Source organism: Zosterops lateralis (assembly GCF_965231275.1).
Source record: "Zosterops lateralis genome assembly, chromosome: 2".
Classification (NCBI taxonomy): domain Eukaryota; kingdom Metazoa; phylum Chordata; class Aves; order Passeriformes; family Zosteropidae; genus Zosterops; species Zosterops lateralis.
In genome coordinates, this window is record NC_139763.1 from 72,833,493 (window position 1) to 72,859,043 (window position 25,551).

The following is a 25,551-nucleotide window of genomic DNA, read 5'->3' on the forward strand; positions in this document are numbered from 1 at the left end:
TTTTTTTGAAGTTTATTCTTAAAAAAGAAATCAGTAACTGTTGAGATGTGATGCCAACAAGGAAACAGGAAGAGGGAAAGCCTTTATTTCCCCAGTTATTACTTCTTCCTGGTTTGGTTGTTTTCCTTTAGTCCTTGGTCATTTATTAAAGGTTGAAAGTATATTCATTCCCTTAGTAGATGAAGCGGGCAGCCAGGCTTAGTGTAGGATCATAAGGTAGAAGATGGAAAAGTTGGGGCTGCTGCTTTCATCACCTCACCCCTTTTCCTTTCAGTTTTGCTTCTCTGTGCTGCTTGCCCCACCCTCCTCTGCTGGGGTGCTCACATATTGCTCAATGTCTTGTGGTGTCTGATGGACGCAGGCTTCTCTGTAATTCACCCCTAGTATGTGTTTACTGGGTATTGCCTCTTCTGCAACCCTAAATTATAACACTTACACACTGCCTGTGAACACTGAGGAGGACTGGCAGGGATGGGATGAAAGGAGACTCGTGAGCTTGTCTATTGTTTTCCTCCCATGGGAACTGCCAGGATCATTCTGTCTCTCTGAAGATGTTGAACACTGGCTTGTTTAGACCACTATTGCTGTGTAGCTGTGATCCATCAAGTAAATTAGCTATTAAGCTAATTGGAAAGGTGAAAACAGCCAAATGTGTGTGAGTTGAAGGAATGTCAGCATAGTGTAAAAATTCAGTGAACATGTATAGCTGAAGGAAATGCAAAAGACTCAAGGCAAGGTCTCCTTCAGAGGCTTTTTTAAGTGTTTTGAAGTAGAAAAATCTGAATTAACACTTTAATACTTGATTATTTCTTCTTTTCACACATAACTTGCCCAGAGTTCTGTTTGCAAGAAAACACCTAGCAATACACAAAGGATGTTGTAGAATAGCTTTTTGTTGGTTTAAAACCATTTCATGTGTTCCTTCATGTTATCAAAACATGTTTTGCTTGTAACATTGCTTTTGTAAACAATGGCTACATTATGCTGCTGCTGAATTGGGCTGATTGTGTTTGCTGACCACATCCCTCAGATGCTCAGAAAGAGGGAAGCGCTTCTCTCGTGGTTTGCTTTCCTTTATGGCTGACTTGGATCTTGTTATCTGTCCCAAACGTTTTTGTAGGTGGTGGGCTGTAGTGCAGAGTGGTTAGAGGGTGGTCACAAGACGCTGTTTTGTCACATGTAGTCACAGCTGGTGGGTGAAGTCAGCTCATTTCTTACAGGCAACCCTTTCGCTAAAACACTTGCAGACTTTGGTAGTGCAGTCTTGCACTGAGAAAAAGAGGAGGAAGTTAACTTTGAGTTCTCCACAGCTCCTAATTAAAGTGTACTGTCTCTCTCTCTCTATATATATATATTATATATATATAAAGTGTTTAATAACTGGTGTTATTAAAAAGAAAGAAAAAAAAAAACACAACTAAAAATCCAGATCAGGTTAGCTTTTTACTACTGTACCAAAGACTATGTTTTCTGAAAACCACAGTCCTGACTCTCCTCCTGAGCCAGGAGTTGTCAGGATAATGACTTGTTTTACATATTTAGTAGACTTGTGAATGAATGAGTGTTTTCATGCCTCAGGGTCTACAAAGTATGGAAAAGTGTGATTTTGAAAGCTATGGGAGTAACTAGTTGTGTATTCTTTTCATAGCATCTAGTTGCAGAAAGTTTGCCTTTTTTCATACAGTGTAATGTCTAGGGTGTATGAAATCCTGGTAAACAAAGCAGTTTGTAATTTAGAATGCACAACTTGGTGTTAGTAGTACAAATCATACTCCTTGCTGTTCAGGAGACTGCAGTGTCTCTGGGCAGTAGGGAGCCAGCTCTGATTTCCCCAAAGCAGGGCCCTTATGAGAAGCACAGGGTGTGATCTGTTGTAACGCTCCTGTCTGAAGAGTCTGTTGCATAAACAGAGAAAAGGTAATTCCATCTGCCTCCTCCAAAGGAAATCTCTACTGAAAATGCTAATGCAATATCTCTCAAGCAATGGCAAGGTGATACCAACAGCAGTTCTGATTTCAAACTACAGAAAGAGCTGAAGTATCAGCACTGAGGTACAACAGTCGCATGTTAAACATGTAAAAGGCATTCCCGTAGGAAAAGAGGATTATCTGTCAAAAAAAGGAAAACAAATCAAACAGGTTAGATCATTAGTTAGTTAACTATGCTTATGTGCCTCTCATGAATTTAAAAATACAGAAATTGAACCACTCAGCATACACCTGATTTTGTTGTAATCTCCCTGCATGAGCATGCATATTAGAATCTTAAATGAGAACTTTTTCTGTTATTACAAATTATTAGAATTCCTGTTGAGGTGCTCAGACTGGATACAGATTATTGGAAAGCTTAATGCTCAGCTGAAGAGAAAGATTATCTTCTATGGTGCCTTGCACTGTATTGGTCATACTAGTTTATAGGGACAGGTGGACACGTGCCTTTTATAGGAAAATGCAATCTGCTCTCTTGGCAATCCTCTAATGACAAAACTGTTCCAAGTGCAACAGCCGGTTTCTTGAGGAGTTATCTTGTGTCTGCTCTTTCTTCTGTCACAGAACTCCATCCCTCCCGCCCAGCCCCTCTATCTGCAGTGCCCACCCCAGCCCCTGCATCTGCTAAACCATTCCTGACAGCTCTGCGGTAGTTGGCATCTTTCCTTGATCCCTAATTACCATTTGGTCAGAGACAAGTGTGGTGCAGTGGCCAGTTCGGTGTTGCTGAGCTCGCTCAGGGGACCAGGCGGAAAATGAGCAGCTGTGCTCAGAGCAGCTCTCTGCTAACAGGGAGTTTGGGCTTGTCTCTTCTACTGTTCAACAGCTTGGATAAAACTTTGTGACACATAATTTGTGTGAGACCTACCCTGAGCCTCAGCACTTGTCTGAAACTGGTCCATGGGCAGGATGGTTTGGGAGGGGGGTAGAGAAGGGGCTTAGGGAAAGCAAGGAGCTGAGTAAGTGTCTGAGCTAAAGCAGGAACTCTTCCTGTGGTTTGACTTTCTTGTAGCCACGATCACTCATTGCTGCAGTGCTTCCTGATTGCTTTTTAGATGTGGACTGTAGAGCTTTTCATCTTGCTTTGAAAGGGCTTGGATAGCATCAGTATTTAGTATTATGGAAAATTACTTGTCTCAAGTTTTTCTCTGGTAACAGCAGTAGGAGATTTCTGTATGCCTCTAAAGGTAGAACAGTGATCTAAATGTCACTTTCACTTTTAATCAGGGGTTTTATGTTCCTTCATCACTTATGAGTCTCTTCCTACAAGATGCTATGGATAAAAGGACCAGAATTTAAAGCATATATTTTCAGTAGACATTACTTTGAGGTCATTGACCCTCTGCATACAGTGAACTTCATGTCCTTCTGTCTGCTGAAATGTCAATAATAAAAACTTTGTTCTCTACTGGTTCATATTTTTATGGGCTAATGTCATATGCTTTTCATAATCAAAGAATTTACAAGGTTAAACAATGAGTGTCAGAGGTGAGTTCTCATATACCTGTGATAGCTGAAATACTTGGATGTCACTGGACCTGCTTTTACTCTTGGAACTCGAGACTGTGATAGAAAATGGGAGTAAGATAGATTCTTACTGTCTGCCTAAAATTGTGCCTGGAAATGCTACGGGTTCATCCTGTTCATTTTTTTACCCATTCAGTACATCAGTGTTTGTTAAACAGTTTCCTGCAACTTTAGGAGTTTATGCTGATTTAACATGGACTTTCCTTACAAGTTACAAACTGTGGGTTCCTGAAACAGCTTTTATGGAGTTTTGATCTCGGTCATTAACTTCTTCCAGCTGGTGCATAATCTTCCTGTAATAGGCTGAGTATCCATTTTTTTCTCATGAGAATGTATAAAATGTAACAGAAACATTTGGGAAGTAAGCACAGACCACTTGTTTTTGTGTAAGTTGAATCTCCACCACTGTGTGAATTTGGTATAAAAGGGATAATGAGATTGCAACAAATTTATTTGTTCTTTTAGCCACTTCCCCAATATTACCTCCTCCTGCTGTCACTAAACTGTTTTCTGTGGGATGTGCTTAACTCCTCCTCTCCCACACCAAGAAACAAACAAGCCAGATTTTCCCCACCTTTCTGCTTTCCTTCCTCCCCACAATCTTCAGTGGAAAACCTGATCTTTGACTTCCCTTATCTGTGATAGAAGTCAAGTTCCCCCTCTGCAGCATTTCAAGCCTCTGCTTTTCCTTTTTTTCCCAAAAGACCAAATGGCTCATCCATTCCTTTTTCATCTTTTCTTTCAACTCTTAAAATTGACTTGTGAGATTGTCAAAGACAAGTGGATCACAGGAGCAGCATGCTTTGCCTTTGCAGTTTCTGCAGCAGTCTCTCTGGTGCTGTAGATGGTGCAGAATTGTGTTAAATGTGAAGCATGGAACCATTTTAATCATATGATCTACAGAGAGAGGGTTTTAAATCAACGTTCTTTTGTTTGTGGTATTTCACTTACGCATCTTGATGTGTATTTGTCTCCAGAGTGGGGGATTTTTATGCATCTCTTGTGAAGTGCTAAGCACAGAGATAGCTTTTTGGGGTTCTGGGGTTTGGTTTCTTTTCCTTTTTTTAAACCTTTTTGTGACAAAGAAATTTTAGAGCTTTAAGTAATTCATCTAGAATGAGGCAATCTGCCAGTGCAGAGAGAATGAAACAAAGTTTAGATTAAATTTAAGTAGCCTTGAAAGAAACAGACATGATTTGTTTGAGGAGACCTAAACAGATAGTTATTGTATAAGCTGGTTTGCAGTTGTGTGTGGTTAGACTTAAAACTTATGTAAAATGCCTCATCTACTGCCTTGTCATGGGTGTGAATGCAGAGCACCTGTTACTGTACCATTCTTCATGACAAGTAGTCATTGCTCTTAGCTTTGTCAAGTTTGGATAAAAAAAAGAGAGAAAGGAAGTGTATTTCCACATATTCATATTGCTTTGTGGTTGATAGAAGCTTTTCATGCCTGTCTGTTTGTGACCTGCAGATTTACCCTGAACATTGCTGAAAGGTGCCCAAAACTTGGAGCAGAGTTTGATTTTTGTTCTGTTTTGAAAATTGCTATGTGACTAACACTCAAGTGGGTTTTTTTACAGTATCTGAAAAAGGATGCAAGGTATGCATAGGATTTTAGTGGGGATGCTTTGTGTATGTATATCTTTATCTATTTAATCTGCTGCTTCTTAAGTTGCATGTTGGGGGGTTTAAATAATTGTAATTTTAAGTTTGACTTCAGCTTTGTAATTGCATACAGAGATATTATGGCTGTGTTCCATGGTAGATACCTGCTGAGATAAAGCTAAAGCAGCAAGTGGTGCAGAGAGTAGGCTAGAACTTCTGTAATAATTCATCATTTAGTGATGAATTATAAATTATTAATTTTGACAATGGGAAGCTTAAAGACCATTGAGTACTAGATTCAGTTATTTTTCCTCTTTCCTGTGACTATTTTCTGTTAACATCCTCAAAGCTGTAAATATCCTACGTTTCTCACTCCTTCCCACACTTGCAGCACCCTATTGCCAAGTTAAGAGTGGGAGCAGGAATGTGTTGGTGAGCAGAAGCAATGGTCTGGGAGAGCTCTTAGGCACATGCAGGGCTTCAAGAGCTGCTCTTCTGTGCCTCAGGGTTTGTGGTGGTCTCCTCCCCTGTGACAGTGCTCTCCTCTTGCTGAAGGCAGATGCTCACCCTGGTCCCATCCCAAATGATGTTTCTGTGTATCCTCTCAGGCACCAACACGTTTAAGGGTCTGGGCCAGCTCACACCTAGTTGTAGGAGTTTAGAAGCAATCACTCTCCTGATCTAACATCCTACAACTCGCTGTGGTTGTTGACTTTTGTGTTAAACCAGCAGCAGTTGTTTCTTGGGCATCACAAACATCAGTTCCCACCAGAGTGCCCCACTCAAGTGCTTCACCTGCAGCCAAGGATGCTCTTGAAAGAGTGTTACAGTTAAGTAGGAAGATGACAGAAGTTAATTCCCTTGGTAGGAGCCGTGCATGCATCAAGCCCTGCTTGTTTCTTATTAGGCAGCGTGCCAGCCCTGCTGTGTTACATCCCGTGCTTTGCCCTGGGAGCCCTAATGCATCTCTGGGGGGCAGTAGGCAGAACTGTTCTCCCCTTGGCACTCACTGAATTAGGGTTTTCAGTATTTCTATTAACATTCTTTGAGTCCTGAGTTTATGCCTTCCAAGAATACGTGGTGAACTGTCAGCAGGCAGGTGAGCTCTGAGGATTTTTTTGGTTTTATTTATTTGCTGGAAGCTATAGTTCCTGAATGAGAGCTCTTGGATGATAGGCTCTGCTCTTTTGTGTGCTTGCCTCTCTGTTAGCTCTGGACTATGATCAAAGATTTAGTCTGGATGTTCTGGAGTATCCAAAAATCCCTTTGCAGTGGCTTGTACAGTCTTTGTGCTGTCACTTTTTTCATATTCCTCAGTAATCAGGTACTTAAATGAGACCTGGTGCAACAAAACATTGTCCTTCTGACCTTGTCCTCTATCCAAAACTTTCTGTCCTTTTATTACCAGTGGTTTTTTTCCCTCTGCAGCACCTGGATCTTTTTTTATGTTCCTGGGAAGTTGCTGTCACCTCTTCCTTTTTTGCAAAGAAACTGGAGGGTGTAGATTTAGCTACAGTCAAGCGTTGTCTCAGGATGTTTCAGTCTAAGTAAGGTTTAACGTATAATGTTTTGTTTTACAAAAAGAACAAGCAGCAAAGCCTCCAGCATCAAAAGATGGCAGCATTTGTTATCAAGCAACTTGATAAAGCATATGTGAACAGTTTTCCTAAATCACCATGAGAAGTCTTTAAACCTTTGTTCCATAAATATTTTTGTAATTTAAAAAAATACTAAATATTTATTAGTTTTTGCAAGTCCAGTTTGTTGAAGATGGGAGTTCCCTATCATGACTCTCCCACAATTAATATACTTGTTTTTAAATGACATGTTTTTCAATACAAAACTTCCTTAAAGGGCTGAGTCCAGGAGCTTGGCTTATTAATATCTTGCTAGGAATTCATGTAGATTACATTACTGGCTGCTCTCTTGTCAATGTATTGCTGGCTGAAAATCAGCTCTTATCACAGGTGGTTCCATATGTATCCTCAGGTGGCAAATACCAGTCAAACCTGACCGATATTGCAAACTTAACACTTCATTTAGGGAATCCAGTGATGTGATCCATGAGAGGAGGTCAGCTTGCTGGGCAGTTTGATTTCTTCCGTTACTCAGTGAACTTAGTGACAGCAAAATCCTCCTCTCAGAAAACAGAGTGCCTAATACTTTGTAAGGAGATTTACAGGGAGATCTTTATCCACAGAGTTTTTGCAGATAGATTTTATCCTCACATTTGGGGAAACACTTGTTGCAAGGTGGGCTAGTAAGTAGGCAAGGAAACAATTGATTTTGGAAGAGTCTGGAGCCAAACATGAAGAGGGTCCTTGACAGCTGCTGACTGTTCTCACTGCTGGGTGAGGGTTCAGGTCTGCAGGTCTCAGCAGCTGTGTCTGAATTTTTTGTTCTCCATGAACTGACACCTCTGCTCTCCTGCCATCACGTCTCAGAGCTGTGTGGAATGGATAAATAAAGATTGTTGCTTATTTTCATCTGTCTGGTGTAGAAGTAAATGGATTTACTAGTAATGTCCTGAGCCATAAGACAATCAGCTTTAAGTGACCTTTATATTCAAGGCAGGTATTGTCAGGCAGTCACAAACTGCAAATTAGGGTTCTTTTTATCAAAAAGAATTGGTGAATTGTTAATTACTTGAAAAATACCGTTATGAAAATGTATGTTGGTTGAGTGGGATTTTTGCTTGCTTTGATTTTTACTTTATATATACTGCCAGTTTCTGGTATTACCTGGAGAACACCTGATCTTGTGCAGGGTGTGTAAGACAGCTCTGTACAGCACAGTGTTTGTCAGCACCAGCTGATTATCCTGTTTGTCACTCCTGTCTCTTGCAAGTGTCCTGGAGTTATTCCTAACACAAAAAGCATTTTCACATCTACAGATACTTGAGTGTAGTGTTACTATGAGCTTGATCTGGCCAGCCTGAGGATAAATACCTCTCCTTCAAATGTAACTAATTAATTAATGATGTGGATGTTAGCTAGCTCCACTCAGATGCTTCTGAGTCTCCATGCCTTTCTGTCCATTCTGTTTTATCCTATTCCCTGATGTGCCAGAGAGAGCATAGCTCACTGACTGATGCAAGTAAGAGCTCTCTTTGTATTTCAAGAAGAAACCAGGCTTTCTTCTGGCTCTGTCTGATAACTTAAAGGCAATATTGGAAACAATTTATGCACAGCACTTCCATGCTACTGAGCAATAAAGCTGTTACTATTATGATAAAGCAGAATTTTTGGTAAAGAATTAAGTCCAGTAATATGAGTAACCAGCTGAAGAAAGTGTGTAGAAGTAATTTTAGGGTTTAAAAGCCATCAAAATGCAAATAGAATGAGCAGTGTCAATAGTGATTAAATAGCCAAAGAAAATCAAGTTACATTAGGGGGTTTTTGAGCAATTATGGTAAGTTGAAAGTGAGTAGTGCTTCTTGAGGAATAGGGCTTTTCAGGGACAGCTCTAGCATTGCTAGAGTTAAATGGCAACTTCATATTTAGAAAAATCCTTTAGTTATTTGGGCTGATATCTCTCTTAATACACTGTAGTTGGTGTGGATGCAAGTGTGGGACTGAGGTTGACCTGGCAACACTTCCTTCTGCATGCTGACCAGGTGTAACTTTTGGTTTTGAAGTCATTTAAAAAGTGCAGGCACCCTTGCTGAGAAAGCCATTAGGAGACCTTTGATACGATTTCAAGAATTTTGTAGATGCAGAGGTAAAGAGCCATCTATAGAATTTTGTGGGTTCCAGAAGTCAGCTGCCTTTGTGGCTATGTTTTTGGACTGTGGAAGTGGTAGCACAGAATTTACTGTTCCCACAATACATGGCAGAAATCTTCCCAGTTGTCATAGCTAAATTCATTGCTAAGTGTAACTCAGTACCCAAGAAATATCTCGTATTGCTTATGTTAATTTCTGCTGTAGACTGTATTTATGCATATACTCTCTGCATTGAGGCTGAAAAGACCTTGGCTGAATAAAAAGCTACTTCATTATTGTGATAAGAGAGTATTTTCTGGGCAGCAAGCCTCTGGCTGCTCTAAGTTAGTTGTTCTAGTGAAAGAATAATTTTCATATTGTTGAAACCATAAATCGTAACGATAGCTGGTAACAAATAACAGAAACATTCTGCAGTGCAGCTCGAACTGCCTTGTTTGAAATACTAATTCATTTTGCCTATCCCTGGGTAATGCTTTGGATTATTTGCAATGGGCATGGGTGAACATGAGCATGGGAAATGTGGTCATAAGGCAGAGAATCCCCCTTTGTACCAGTGTCTCTTCCTGGCTGCCTTTTCTTCCTCCCATCTCCTCGCACTCCAGATTTCTAACACACTTGCGTTACCTGCAGTGCCTTTGAAGGCATCATCTTGTGCTCACTTGAGGTCACAAGGCAACTCTGTCCATTACCCTTGCTGAGCACAGGCTGTGTGAGGAGCTGGGGCTCTGGCCCATGTGCTCTAAGGCTTCAGTGGCCCTGACAGCATTTCCTTCCCCTCTCACGACTGGCTGTGACCCAGGACAGGGAGAGGCCACTCGCTGCCGTTCCCCCTTGCCCCCTGCCACGCCCTGCTGTTTGTGGTCACACAGACTGGCCGTGTAGTAGCTGCCAACTTCACTGGTAGCTCAAACATGACCCCCAGTGTTTGAGAAGGCGAGTGCTCGCTTTTGCTCCGTTTGTCTGCCATAGGGGAGTGGGTGGATGCTTAAGAGGGGTAACTTTATACACCCTTGCAGCAAGAGTTGTCCACCACGGGCCACACCTCTGAGACAAGCATGGAGTCAGAGCTGGCTGATGGTGCAGCCATGCTGCAGACCAGCCCCAGGCAGTGCTGCTGCTGCTGCTCAGGCACATGCTGTGGCAATGTGACTCTTGGTGCTGCCTCAGCACAAAGGCCTGTGGAGCCACGTCTCCTGCAGCATCATTCTGTAAAGTGTTGCTTTCTGAATCCCCTGGCACTGCACTGCGAGCAGAGAAACCTGTGCCTTATTCTTGGATATGTGAAGTTGAAATACATCAGTCTAGAACTGTATGAAGATAAAACAATTCTAAGCTCAATTGGCTCAAATTTCTGCAAAGAGCGTCATGGTGGCAATTGAGTGTGTGATTCCTGGACCCCCATAGCCTTTTAGCAGGGACCTGGCAGCATCTTCCTGTGTTGGCTTTTGGCTACATGATGCTGTCAACTCAGTCATCTTGAGTCATTTTTCTAAAACAACTCCTGGCTGTTAAGGGAGGAGAGCACCTAGTGAGTGTCTGCCAGTTGAGAAATAAGAAATATCTCACTGTGGGAAGGTCACAGAATAAAGGCTTTTAAAAGAGAACAGTGGAGAAGTGCTGAGGTCTTCGTGTCCTGTTGTTGCCCTGTAACAGAAGCCAAATGAGTATTTGCTCAAGGAAATCTACCCATTGTCGTGCTTGTATCAGTAAATAGTGTTTCTGTCAGCTTCTTGTGAGTGATTAAGGTCCGCATTTGCAAATGGAAATTATGTAAGCATAAACCTAAGTTACATTTTCAATAAAATGCCATTTTCTGAGCAAATTAAACACTAAGATAATGTCAGTTGTGCTTGCCTTTGCAGACAGGGCAGTGCCTGTGGGGAGTTTCTGTTGAATTTCAGTACTGGTAACTTCTGGAAATATATGAGTATGTGTGTGTATATATGTGTGTGCATATGTATATATATATATGTTTATTTATTTATACCCTTTTCCTTAAAAGCTGAGAAAAGTTAAGGCTGTGCATCTAGTGAAGGGATGCAATTGCACTTTTATCACTCCTTCTTCCCACCCTCAAGGAATGTCAGCCAAAATGTGGATGTTACTTCGAAATTTGTGGAAAGACTGGAATAACCGAAGTATGACTCCTGCTAAGAGCCATCGTGGGTGTGGATGGGGAAATAAGCACAGCACTTCAGTAATGAGATCAGTTCTTGTCCTTTGCTGTACTTCTATATTAGTTGGAGTTCAATTTCTTCCTCTGCAAGGAGCATATCTAGCTATGGTTGGAACATGCCTTTTAGGGAAGTAGGCAGATGTGATTGGGGGGGCAGGAGGGGGACAGTTTATTCCAAGCTTGAAGACAAATATCTTGTCTTTGAGCATGCCTCTTGCAAGGTCTTGGGAGATCATAGCACCTCTTTGCCTCAGAAAAGAGAGATTTGGTTTTTTCCTGTTACAGACTGAGTCGGAAGATGCTTGAACACTTCATAGCAACCCTGAAAATAAGCCTGAAACTAAAAGCAAACCAGCTCCGTAACGTATTTTTCTTTCAGAGACGAGATATTCTGAGAGGTTTCCTTGAAGCAGCTTAAAAAAATGCTCCAAAGCTTTGTGAAGTTGACATTTCTATCAGTTCACACTCCAAGAGGAAAGCTTCCAACAATGACATTTCCCCCAGTTTCATTTGTTATACAGCAAATGATGTCCCTGTGTCTGCAGGATTGTTTCTTGTGATAAAAACTGTAGGCTTCTGCCTCTTTCATCCTTGTGACATAGGTCAGATGAAAGATAACAGACAACAGTGTGCAGAAGAGTGTCTAGGAAAGTGTAACCATCAACTGGGGTCATAAAGGAAAAAGTATCTGTTGCCAGGAGTGGTGCTAGGTGTCTAAATCAAAACTAAGACAACTTTTTCCTCTGTGAAAGTGAAAGATGCAATTTCTGCTTGCCCCCTAAGTGGACAGAGTTAAAAGTACATTTGAATCCAGCCTAATAAAGGCTATATGGTGTATAAGCTGTTCAGTGACCCAGCTGACAGTGTGTTGTACCTGTACATCCCTGGGCAAGCTGCAGCAGCAGGAAGTTCAGTGTAGGCCTGTCTACCTCTCTTTACAAGCAGGTTTGCTGCACTCCTTTAGACTGATTTTGGAAACCCTGAGGTAGTCGAGGTAAAGCTCTGCACTGCAGTCAGACAGACAGGGCTTGTTCACTTTGTTCAACTCCCCTGCTGCTGTAGCACTGAGAGGTTTAATCCTTTGAAATTCTGAGGCCACAGTGAAAACTCCGTGTGCCTGAGCGTGCAAGTGGCGGCTTCTGAGCTCTTTGCATTGAAGTAAACTGCAGCTTCCACTGTCTGCTGGTGTTTTATTCTTCCCTGGCAATATCCTTCTAGAACTTCATAAGTCTTCTCATAAAACCAGGAACTTTAATACTAAGAAACAAATCCAAAGAATATTTTTTTTCTTGAGCAATAGACTGATATGGCAGTATATTTTAAAATTCTCACAAGAGTAGCTGTTTTACACCACTTACGTTTCTGATTCACGGACAGTTTGTGTTGAATGCAGGGCTTAAGGCACTGAGTTTTGCTGCCACATTTGTCTAGTGTATAGAGCTGTTGCATCCTGAGGTTAACATAAATCATAAGCAGAGTTTATTTTGTTTAAAAGAAAATCAATAAGCAAAAAGACAGTGCTGACTTGGCATTTTTTCCCCCCATCCCATGCCCCAAACAAGAAACCATGTTTCAAAAATGTTTGAAGTGAAAACGGTAGTAATTTAGCAGAAGCTGGCAGCCATATCTAGACATCAGAAACAGTAGAGGAGAAAAGTGATAGGGAGCAAACTTGTAACTACAGGCCAGGGATGGGGCCCACAATGGCAATGTCGTGCTCTATGAGGTTTTTGCCCCTGATGGAGAGTTCAAAAGTAAGAATTGATTTCTTGCTAGAATACAAAGCTTCTTGTTACATGGCCTGCCTAGCAAATACTTAACAGTCTTTTTTACATAAAGATTGGCTATTAACTTATGTGAAGAAAGGCTTTGATTTGTAGTATAAAGATCCTGTAAAACTGTTCATGTGCCATCTGCTGAGGGAATTTGGACTGGTAGGGTTGCTGTTCGTTTGATCTACTTGACAATGGGCATTAGAACAGTGAAAAGATAGAAACAGTAATATTGAACTTGCATGAGCCTCTGAGACAGGGGAGAACAGGACATCTTTTATTTCATCTGGGGATGTCAAGGCAGGATAAAAATCACAAGCATTTCCATGCTGGCTTTTACCTCAAACTGCAGGAGTTTCTCAAATAAAAATTGTTCTACATGGTCTAATAACTGCATTCTAACCCAAGGGACCTATGTATGAAAGAGAAATTATCTTCCTGGTACTGTGAAACTTAATTAATTTTTGAAGGTTATTTAGGGATCTTTTTGATGAAGTCCTACATGTGATAAAATCCTATTTGTTTGTTCCTTTTTTTTGGTCTTGTTTTTGCTTGATTGTTTGTTATTTTGAGTCTTCAAACATCAGATTTGGCTCACAGCTCTGTTTTGTGCTGAGGACAGAAATGAGGCTACAAATTAAGAGGTACTTTAACAGAATTACTTCAAAAAAGATTTCCTGAAGTTTTATAGATAACTATGTTCTCCTGCCACCAACATAGGATAATTAAGAAATTTTTTGTATTTCTTGTCCAAGGAAATACATGTTTATGAATGAATGTATGCAAAGGTGTGTTTATGAATGAATGTATGCAAAGGTGTTTACTTAAGATATGAGGAGCCAAAGATAAAGCTAAATCTAAAGTACTTCTAGTATTTTTTAAGTTAAACAAACATACTCTTATAATCTTATTTTACTTTTCACTTTTTTAATAATTTTTATCTTCTCCTTGCATTTTTGAAAACATTTTAAGTGGAGAAATAACACATTAGTAAAGTTTTAAGCAAAAACACTCACAGGATTTGCTTTTTAAAAATTGACTTCTGAAGCATGCAGTGGAGTTTCAGGCGGAAACATGGGAGCAGGCTGTGCAAGTATGCATAACTAATGTGAAATGAAGCTGTTCTTTAGGATTGACTTCCTTGAGTTTGACGCCAACATTGTTCTATTCCAAATGGTAATTTCTTCCTCCTTTAGGTGGAAGGAACCAGAGCCTTTTCCATTAACTTTGCAGAGGCTTCTGTGTACAGACAGAGGGTGGATGCTTAATGGAAAGGGAGGGGGCAAGGAAAACTCTAGAAAACTCTAAAACGTGTCTGAACAAAAAGGGGTCATTAAACATTGAGATATCATCTCATTATGCCTCTTGTTGCCCATAAGAAGAGGCACAGGTGCATGATACAGTTATAGATCCTTTCCCTGTAGGTATCTACAGATAAGTTGCAAATGCCACCTCTGTAACAAAGCAGCCCCTCAGAAGGAAGTGCACACTCAAGCCCTGCAGATTTTAGTCTCATGTGCCTCTGGAAAAAGCTCTTTTGAATGGTTGCACAGGTTAATGACAGTAGAAATGTCAGAGCTGGAGAGGGGAAGCAATGTGTAGTGAATAAACTGCAGGAGGCACAGAGTGCTCTCTTAAGATTTTGCTCAAGCTTAAATATACTGTGTAAAATGGAGTCAGGAAGAATCCTTTCCTCACTGAATTTCAGTAATTCAGTGTCCACAGGAAAGATCCAGGAAGGGAAGTGGTATGAACACAGCATCCAACAAGTACAGCAGCTCTCTGTTCAGCATCATCCCTGAGCTGATAAACTGAGTGTGAAGGTTTTGGAGAAGCCTGAGGGCAGGAAGATGTACTAGTCAGGCAGTATACAAGGTAGATTTGAACAATGGCATTTGCTGTTGGCATGAAAGGAGATGAGGCTATAGGAGAAAAGGAGATGGAGAGATTTTAACTATGCCTGAAGAATTCAGGTCGGGGGGGGAAAAAAAGCGAAAAATAGTATGTGACAGGAAGAAAGAAGTGGGGATGGGGGGGAATTAAGGAAATAGGTTACATGTAACAGTTTCACAGGGATTTCTGTAAGAACTTTTAATTTCATTTTATGCTTTCCAGTGGTACACCTGTTGGCCTAGCTGTTGACTCAGAAAAATGAGTTAGGTGCATATAGGAAGGGAAATATGCATAAATTCTGTCTAATTTTTGTCTGTGGAGTGTTCTCGCTTCATTAGCCCAGGAACTGCATCCCTTCAGCTCTTCCAGTAACTCTTCCAAGCGTCAAGGGCTGGCAGGAGGAATACTGACTCCTGTTTTACCCCAGTGTTGGGTGGGGAGGCTGTGCTAACACCTGAAGTGTACTTTGGAGCAAGTCAACTACCTTGGATATCTCACTTTTAGCCAATTATTTAATTCTGTACAAATTAACCTAACTTTTTTTTTCTTCTCTTCCAGTTACTATTTCTTCAACTGCCGAAAAAGGTAATTTTTTAAAGTTTTTATGGAGATGTGACTTGCTGCTTTGCATGCAAATCCTAAGGGACACAGTGTTTAAATGTACTCCTTTATGTGTGAGCTCTGTGTAGTGAGTAGATTAGTGCTAAGAAACAAGGTAAATACTGTACAGTTGAGTCTGTTTTGTTTCTAATGGCACAAACTTGGGATGATGACAAGACCTGTGACTAATGCAAGTAATGCAATTATGATTTAAGTTTGCATTTCTTTTTAAGTGGGTACCTACTAAGAACAGGAAAAGGAGAAGAGAGAAGGAACTGCAGCACATCCACAATTCCATTTTCTGTTCAGGCCTGTGACCTGAAAGACTTCTGGAAGACGATAAATTGTTGTGTACTGCTTAATATTTTCCAGACATCTTACCAAATTCCTCAGAACTCCATTCTTAAGGAGTAGTTAGAATTGTGCAAAACACAACCATTTCAAAAGTGGCTACACATTATAATTTTAAATTTCTAGGTCAAGTGTTTGAGGCCTTGTTTTGAGAAATTTTAGTCTTTCTATTGGCTTTAGCAAGTGTATGCCACAGTGGGTAGTAGTACAAAATGATAGAGATACGAACTAACCAAAAATAATTCTAGCATATTGTTGCTGGTATATTTTTTGGCAATTCATTCCAGTTTGTGGGGGAACATGTATGGTAGATTAGGCAGATTTGCACTTTAACTATCCACAGAGGGCTGTTTTGGACTGGTAAAAGCTCTCATCTCTTAAATATTTTGCAAGAAAGCACAGGACTGGCAGCTAATCTGGCAGTTTTCTTCCTGGTGAACATCTACTAGAAGAGTGTAAAAAGAAGGAATCTTGATGGAATTTGTAATTTTTCAATTTCTAATGGAGAGCTGAAAGAGTAGGAAAATCTTCAAAATTAACTGTAGGCCATTCAAGATGCGAGCTTGTGTTGCACCAGTTTTTTTCATCCCATTTTACAGCTGGGCTTTACCTTGACTTCACACAATTCTGCAAGTTGCTGCTGTACTTGCTGTTGATCTGTAGATGAATAAGTTTTGCTTTCTAATCTCTTCTGGGAAGGCAAGATCCATGTATCAGTTAAGGAAGTCTGGCAGAGCAGTGTTTGTGTTACAAAGTCAGATATCTATTTCAAATGCAGTGACTATCTGACTGAAATAGGTTCTTCTGAATCTACCAGAGAAGGAAAAAGCTTAGGAGGAAGGAGGTTAATTAATGAGAGTGACAGTATCACTGGAACCTGTTAGGCTTTTAATACCTGTCACCTGCACACTGCTTGCACCTCCCATTCTGAATCATGTCATAGGCATCCTGTATGCATGAATTTATCAACCATGAAGATGACATGTGAAGTCTTTATTCATTTGAAAAGAAAGCTGGCATAAGTTTTCTAAAGTTCTTATAAGCCAGCTCATGATAGCCAAGAATCAACATCAGAAGAGTTGAAAGACCAAAGTACCAGAAACATTGCTGTGTAAATCAATAATGTACATCTTAGCAAGTGTATTTTGCTCCATATTTCAGTTTAATAAGTACTACAGGAAAATGATTTGAATATAATGGTAAGTTTTGAATAAATTAGTGGCGATTTCTGCATGCTGTTAAGGCTTATTTTCTTCTTTGTAATTTTATATTCTTGTCTAGTTTTATATCCGTTAGATTAGGGGAATAAAGTCAACTCTGAATCTCATTTAACAGTATAATGTACTACTTATGTAAGTTATAATAAGTTATATATTATTGCCTCTCTGTAATCTGACTCTGTCATGGAGGTAGTATTAAGAATGATTCAGAAAAGAATGTTAAGGACAAATCTTAGGAGGGCTTAACATATTTTAGGAGGATTCTGAGAGCATGTCTTAAGACATTGTCTTCCTGAGGCCATAAATTTGGTATAGTATGCATCAATGCTTTTAAAAAGAACTGACTTCACTTGGCTGCAGCATGGCACCAGGAATCCTGAATTGCCTTAGTTTAGCCAGGAGTTTCTTGTGACTCTGAGTCTGGCTAAAATGGCAGATACTGGGGTTTGAGGTTTTTGTTGTATTTTCCCTCTAGCTTGTAATTACAAGAAAATGAGCTGACTAGGAATGAATCTGATTTACATTTGTACTGGGAACATGCAGGATGCTTCAGGGAGTAGTCTGTAGAAGAGCTATTGATACCCAGAGTGGTGGGTAGATGGACTGTAAAGTAAAGCTGTTAAAAATGGTATCTTCCCTCCCTCTCATTTCCTGGGGAGCACTGACAGGACAGTTATGTGTAATCACAGTCGGATTGGGAGCAGGAAAAGAAGCAAGAATTTATTCAGAGTGAAGCCAGTATGGACTGCCAATTGCAGGGTCTTTCCCTGGGTGGTGCCCATCACTGGCTACTGAGTATTGACCCTTGGCTTTTAATGATGATGACAGATTATAAGATCTCAGTTACATGAAAAGCTTTAATAGCTGCCTCTATCTAATAAATACTGGTAGCATTGGCACAGATCTGTACCCTTGATGCAGCCGGTTGTGATCCCTGTCATTCCATGTGTTTTAGGGGCATTTACAGCCTCTGACAAAGCTTTGAGGTTCTGCTCATTGACACATTGTGTGTGCACTAAAAATAATCCTTGAAAAGAATCTGAATTCTGGCATGATTTTTATGGACAGAGTAGAACTGTTTACTGTGTAAGTTACTTTTGCTGTGCCTTGCCCTCCCCTGTATCTCATTTCCTCTTTCCTTCTATTCAATTTCTCTCATCCTCTTCTCCACCAAAGTTCCGATCTGTGCCACTGATTCCACTCCAGTTTTATGTCCTTTTCTTCTCTCTTCCAAACCATTTTCTCATGTTTTAATTGCTTAACCACACTGTGTTTGAATGTAGAGTATGTTTTCAATAACAGAAAACTTCCAATAATGCATTGCCACTACAGTAATACACAAGTTCTTTCCTATCAGGAGACAGACTTAGGATGGCTTAGAAAAGGGTTTTGTTTCTGGCGTTTTCAGTCAGCTCCACAGCGGAAAATTTGCCAAGTCTGCCTGTAAAGTTGGAGGAATCAGAGGCAAAGGTAAAAAGAATAATTCTCTCACGAAAGCTCAAACACAGTTTGTTTTCATTGCAATAAACAGTGAAAATCCTGAAAGATGGTAAATTAAAGCCATGTCTTCTGTGACTGCACAAGCATTTTGGAGGTTCCCAAAGTTTTGAGCCTTTTTTGCCATCCATGAAGTACATTGTACAGAGTCTTAAAGGACTCTGTACAGAAAAGTAGGTCAAATTTCCTACTTAACTGCAACTGAAGATAATATAAATGACGTTAATATAAATATTAAATATGACTTCTCTAAGACTTGCTGTTCTGGCACAACTGATCTGTTTCCTCTTGACAAGTGATAAAGGAAACCATGAGAGGAAACAAGATTGGAAGGAGCTTCCTGGGTCATAAGGTCTGGATTTCTGGTCTTTAAGACAGCCGTATCATGCTCCTAAAGCCAGCTACATTTTATTGCCACTGTGACCATAATAGGACTTTTCCAGCTTGTATTTCTCAGATGATTTGAAGGAAGATAGTAAGAAAGTCTTTAACTCACATCTGGCATGGCTGGAGTGCAGTACTCTCCAAACCTGTTTGGGGATTTTAACTGTCATTGGTGACCAGTGCCTTCTGTAATGGCACGGTACTGTGGCATTTCTACTAGAAGCAGAAACTAAATTGAATTATGTAGGTCAATAAGTAATCAATTACTTTATGATTTGTGAATAGAATTACAGCATCATCTTAATTCAAAAAGATTAGTCACTTACATGGCAGAGTGAGGCTGGGTCCTGTCCTAGGGAAAGACATGTTACAGGGACATGGAGCGATGGGACATGGGGAGAATTACTTCAAACTGAAAGAGGGCAGGTGTAAATTAGGTATTAGAAAGAAATTCTATATTGTGGGAGTGGCAAGGCAGCAGCAAAGGTTGCCCAGAGAAGTTGTGGATGCTCCATCCCTGGAAGCCTTCAAGGTCATTTTGTGACCATATAATAAAAACATTGTTTCCTTGAGGAAGAGCAGCCATCACAGTTGGGGAGTGAAGGTGGGTGTTTTGGATTTTTTTAAAGTGAACAGTCCTGGGGTGCCAAGTGTGGTTGTTTAGCCCTCCTCAAAGATCAGGGGGTTTATTTCTTGTTCTTTTCAGCTATATTCACCAAATTCTTGTTTGTATTTTATTGCAGTTGTCTACCTTGTAGTTTTTCATCTGTCATTCGTCATGTTTGTATGGTCCTATGGGAAGACAATTTTCACATCTCCTGCAACCCCCTCTAATGAGGTAAATATAATGTTAGGAAAATGTCAGTGCCTTTTTTATAAATAGCTGAACTGTTTTCAGTGATGAAATTTGTTTGCAGTACTGCATGATTCACCTTTCCCTTCTCATTGTCTAAAATAGAACAGCATGACGATGTATCATGAATGAAAATGATCAAGTTAGTCTTAAAATACCATATGCTTTGTGTCATGACATTTCCTTATACGAAATGTGTGTTTAAATCATCACCAGCTTGGCAGTCTTGCACAGTGCTATGCTATGAAGTAGTTTGAAACCTGAAATTTTTAAAACTGATAAATGAAATACAGTGACAGCATTTTTATGTCTCCTTTTTAGGCAGTTTTTACTGTTGTTTGAGTAACAAGGAGTAGTAATGCATTGTATACTTATGATCTGAAAGACTGAACCCACTTATTAGTCAAGGGTTAAGATTTAGGAACACTGACACAGGACTACATAAAGAAGCTTTATATAATAGCAAAAGAATGCATAATGACTGTGAGAAGTTTTGTTTTGAAAAAGAACCATATTAATTCCAATAAGCCTGAGATGGATTACCTTGTTTTCCATTTTCTCTAATGTGTGTGTACGTAAGGATTAAATACAGTCACTAAATTTAAAATATTGCACTTCTCTTCCTTGTTTTTACAAAGCTTTTAAACTGCCTAAACTGTTTGAGGCGTTGGTTGCTCTGTGGGGGTTGAATTTTTGTTCTGTTTTCAGCAAAGCTGACATTCAGTGCTAATCTAATGTCAATCTTAAACACTCTTGAGGCGAGTTATTCCCATGCTTTAAAGAAAAAGCAAACACTGCTCTGTAGTGCTTAATTACAGCTTAGAGATCTGTGTGTTAAAGCTATAGAACATAAAGTGTAAAAAGCTAAACACAATTCTGCTGTTTAGCTAAGCAAAAAGTCTAAATGTAATTGTTGAAGGGTCTGGGGCACAAGTGCTGTGAGGAGCAGCTGAGGGAGCTGGGGGTGTTCAGCCTGGAGAAAAGGAGGCTCGGGGGAACCTCATCACTTTCTGTAACTGCCTGACAGGAGGGTGTAGCCAGGTGGGGCAGCCTCTTCTGCCAGGTAACAAGTGACAGGACAAGAGGAAATGGACTCAAGTTGCACCAGATTGGATATTAGGAAAAATTTCTTCACTGAAAGAAGAAGAAACTGTCACAAGCAGCAGAACAGGCTGCCCAGAGAAGTGGTTGTATCCCTATCCCTGGTGGTTTTAAAACATATAGATGTGGCATTTGGGGATGTGGTTTAGTGGTGGACTTGACATTGCTGGGTTTATGGCTGGGTTTGATGACCTTAGTTGTTTCCAACCTAAATGATTCTATGAATTGCTAAACCTAAAAATTTAAAGGGACTTGGCTTCAGGGTCATTTGGTTTTGCTTTTTCTGGGATGGTTTTGCAGGAAAATTGTAAAGTTAAGCAGGTTAACCAGTTAAAATGTGGTTGAAATAGTGTTTAGATTTTACAAAGCTTTATGAACTAGAGCTGCTCTTAATGCTAATGCCTAGTAACTTACTGTCTGTTAGAATTCTTCATTAATAGCAAACTTATTCTGACAGTACTTTTCCTGTACTGTCAGTGATGATGTAGTTACAGTTACAGTGATGATGTAGCAGGATTTTTGTATTCAGCAAGTGAAAGGAATGGCTTGGGCATATGGCATGTAATGAATTTTTTGTATATTAACTGTGGAGGTAGATCAGATTTAATAAAATTTTCTTCTACAGCTAGCTTTAAATGAAAAACAAAAGGACAAAAAACCTCTCCTACCAAGACAAATAAAAACACTATTTTTTTTTTTTTTTTTTTAAGCAAAAAAAACCCAACCAAATTAAAAACCCAGCATCACTTTTTCTGTTTCTGAGCAAATCCCTTCTGTTCATGTACTAGCGAGTAATTTATGCTGGTTATACTTTAAAACAAACACGACTTCAGAATCTCTCTATTGTGTGAGAATGTAAATGTATATATTTTTAGTAATCCAAATTGGCCATTCTTGCAAAACAAATAGCATCCTGTGATCTTACTATTGAACTAAAAAAAAGATTCTGCAGCTGCTGTCTTAGTGCAATCCCTGTACATTTGTCCTAAGAAAGAACAATCAGCATTATACAAGATCCAGAAAGAGGAAGGAAACAAAGGGATTCTTTCTGTTTTCAATAAGAACTGCTGGAACCTCATTGGGAATTCTCTTTGCTGTGTGGTAACAGACAATTCTTGATGTCTTTGAACATATCCTGCTATTGTCCTGAGAGACTGTGGTCTCATAGCCCTATTAAGTTCTGAAATTAGAACAGAAACGTAGCTTTTCGGAAAACCATAATCCTATCCAGGATTTTTTGAGTAATACTATGATGTTACATGGACAAATTTAAAATATTTTAAGTCTTGTTAGTGGGTTACTTTTCTTTGCACTTATGTTTTGTCTTGAAATGTCATCTAGAGAGAGTACTCATGTTTCTTGCATCCTCTGCTTGATTGCAGGTCACAGAGCCCTGGGTCAGCTAGCAGACTTCCAAGGGTAGTAGGGATTAAGATGTACTTCCCCACTGTTGGCTGGAATGATGCTTCACATCTGTCTTAAACTTTTGATGTGAGCATCTCCAGTTTTCATGCTTGAGTAAATATCTATCTGTGTGATTAAATTTAAATAAGGAGGTCAAAGTCTTAGTGATGGCTGAAATGTTAAACTTTAATTTCACCCTTTGCATAGATTAATTCTAGTGTCTGGTTATTTTAAAGGGTATTATTAAACATGTTTCACATTTCACCCTTGAAGGGTAGGTAGGCTCAGTAACTGGGATGATACTACATGTGACAGGAAGCTTTACAAGATTCTGTGAGCTGTGAGGCATCTTGCTTGCATTCTGGGTTAGGAAATAGCACAGAGAAATTGCAGCAACGTCTTACTGCTTCCTCCTTTCTGTAAGTGGAGTCTTTATTGTTGCTTGCCAACTGACTGTAATCCAAAAGAGTAAAAAGTACAGGATGGGGAAAATCCATGTGAACTAATCATGCACATGTTTTTGGTAGGAAAATACGATCATACTAAACCACACTAAGCCAGTTTTTGTTCCAGCTGCACACATAGCATTTTCCACTCTCTACCATGAATGCTTTGTCTATGTGTGCTCATAAAGAGGGCTCTTGTAGTCCATGCAGGAAGCTCAGAGTTTAGAAGTGCTTTGGAACAGAAAAATACCAAAGAAAGTTGTCATTTCAGCCCCTGCTGCACAGGGCCTCGTCAGCAGGCTGGGTTTTGTGGGGTTTACTGGTAAGCACTGTTTCAGCAGATACCAAACTAAGTGTTTCACAAATGAGTAAAAGCTTTCCAGGTTTTTCTGGTAAAGGCTTACATTTCAGTGAGGTTTCAACAGGAATACTCGCCAGGCTTTACTCAGAATTGTAGCACACTCTCAAACTGTACAGGCTTTGCTGAGGTTGCTTTCAATACAGCTTAAGAATTTTGAGACTAGAGTTGACTACTCCTAAGTTAAAATTCCAATTAAACTCTTCCAGCTTCTGTGCTGGGACTGTGAAGCCCACCACACCCCCCGCCCGCCTTTACTTCCCCCCATCTGGTTTGTACCCCTCTCTCTGGTAGAGAGGAAGTAGAATAAGAGAACTTCAGTGCCTTGTAGCAGCAAAGGACTGTTGCACCTTCCTCTTGCTCACGGTTTACTTAATTTATGCTTGTCAGAAATTAAAGGAAAGTTTGCACCTTAAAGCTCACCCTGAGTCTCTGTGTTCCCTTGTGTTGAAGAGAAAATACTACAGATAATGGAACAGATATAAACATTATTTTCTTGAAAATACATCCAGAAATTAAATACATCTGGAAGACATCCAGAAACTTAGGAGTTCTAAGGATCTCCTGTAATTCCTGTGGCATTCTTTTTTTTTTTTATTTATGTGGTGCTTTTGGGTCAGTGGATGGGGGCACCTAAAGGATCTTTTCCTTGGAAAACAAAGTAATAATTAATCTTTCCTCCTATCCATTTTCTCCATCCTTCTTAGTTCTGCTTGTCAAAAGCTGATAAAGAGCAATATGAAAAAGAAGAGAGACCAGAATCCCAGCAGGAGATTTTGAGAAGAGCTGCTAAAGACTTGCCTATCTATACGACAACAGCATCGAGAGGTGAGATATAACAATTATTCTGTGCTCCTGAAGTTGCTGTTTATTCATTTGTTGCCATTAAATGAACAATATGTTAACCAGATATTGCAAATGCCATGATGTTTTGTTATTTGTTTGTCCTGGTGTTTAATCCCTCTGAGAGAAACAGCAGTCTTTTTTTCTGGGGTTCTCAACATAAAGCCACTACTTGAAATTAAAAAATTATCTTCTAGCAAGAAGAGGGATGACAGCAGTTGTCTCCAGCTGTGGCAATTAAAAATAAACACAGCAAAGAAATATAGCTAAGATAGCTTGAAATAGGGAAATTCAAACGTGTTGCTCAATTTTATAATTACTTTTATTCCCATTTAAACTTTTCTTTTTGAGCTGTTTTGGTTCAGCGTGAGGAGAAATGTACTTAAGATCTTAACGTACTTTTCCAATTTAAAAACAAATAAATGTTATTTCATTCCCATCTGTAATTTAGTACAAATTTAGTTATGGACTGTTTCTGGATTTACTTTTAATATATGTAGGCATTTTATTCCAATTTATAGATGAATGATCTGTGAAACTGCTGTCTTATGCATATGTATATTCTTTTAAAATCTATAGCTTTTTATATGTGTATATATCTTTTTCTCTTTCTTAAAACTAGCAACCCTGTAGAGTTTCCAAAAACATAAACTTCTCGGAATAACCATTGCCAGAGTTTACTGTGACTTTTCCAAACAAAGTCTAAGGACACCTGGCTCTTTTGAATACAAGCCTCCGTTTAAGAGAATCTCAGGCTTAAATTCCAGGAGTGGTCTGGGAAGTTGTTGCCAGCTCTTATCAGTTCTGTTTAGCTGCAGGTGTTGGCTTTCCTCCTGTTTTCAAACTGCATGTGCCGGTGTCTTACTTCCGTTGAGAAAAACCCAAAGATTTGTTTAAAAATATCCAGGAAAGATGAGGAAGAAGAGATTTACTGAACAGTCTGCTAGATCCTTGTTTGGTGAAGTGGATAGAGAAAGCCAGTGGACAAGGTTGACTTGCTGAAAGAATTAGTTTCACAATGAGATGCCTTAGTACCCTGTGCAGAGGTGAAAGGGGATCACTACCAGAGGATGAAGGATGGGAACACGTGGGAGTCAAAGAATAAATGTAAATAGACTCAGTAGAGTAGTAATAGATTCTTTTGAATACTTTAATATGGTACATTTCCTTAAAAAATCAGAACTACATATCCTATGAGATTAGGCGCGTGACAGTCTGTGAGAACAGGTGTGGCAGGGGAGGGCAGGAAGCTCTGTTAACGTTCAGTTCATGTTAAGGGGGAAAGCTTTCATGAAGTCAAATGAGTTCTACTGACCTGACCCTTGCACTTAAATACAGCAATCAGATACTGTGATCGATGCCAGCTGATCAAACCTGACCGCTGCCACCACTGTTCTGCATGTGACGTGTAAGTGTCTGAATCTGGAGTTACAGATTTTCTCTTTCCTGCAATCGTCACTTCAGTGTGTTCATGCCTTCAGTGGGTCAGTTCCTTCCCTTGGTGCAATGTTATGGTGCAGCCCTGTTGTCTAAAGTGGCAGAACTTTTTAGGAAACCTGCTTGTAGCTTTGTAAAACAAAGCCTATATTAAAAAATAAATAAATTAAAAAGTAAAAAAGAAATCATAGATTGAAATTAAAGAAAGGTAAGTCTGAGATACCAGCACCAGCAAAAGCTTATTATTGAACTCTTTCATTGTGTCTTGTTTCCGTAGCTTTGAAACAGACGTGTTTTGATAATAATGTTTATCTCAGAAATTGACAGTAGAATCACATGCCTTTAACATTTAAAAAACATCACTGCTAT

At 39.7% G+C, this 25,551-nt stretch overlaps 1 protein-coding gene across 4 annotated transcripts in view; it reads left to right on the plus strand.

The window, feature by feature from the left end:
- ZDHHC20 (zDHHC palmitoyltransferase 20) overlaps positions 1-25,551 on the plus strand; it is a 46,001-nt gene that overhangs the window by 3,278 nt on the left and 17,172 nt on the right. For 3 of the 4 annotated variants that reach the window (XM_083884822.1, XM_083884821.1, XM_083884820.1), the window contains exons 2-5: positions 15,247-15,273; positions 19,484-19,578; positions 23,610-23,730; positions 25,084-25,153. In XM_083884822.1, coding sequence (XP_083740948.1) covers positions 19,519-19,578; positions 23,610-23,730; positions 25,084-25,153 — 251 coding nt within the window. In that variant the 5' untranslated portion in view covers positions 15,247-15,273; positions 19,484-19,518. Of the gene's footprint in view, positions 1-15,246; positions 15,274-18,204; positions 18,330-19,483; positions 19,579-23,609; positions 23,731-25,083; positions 25,154-25,551 lie in introns of those variants that run through there. The other variant, XM_083884823.1, reaches the window with a different exon arrangement.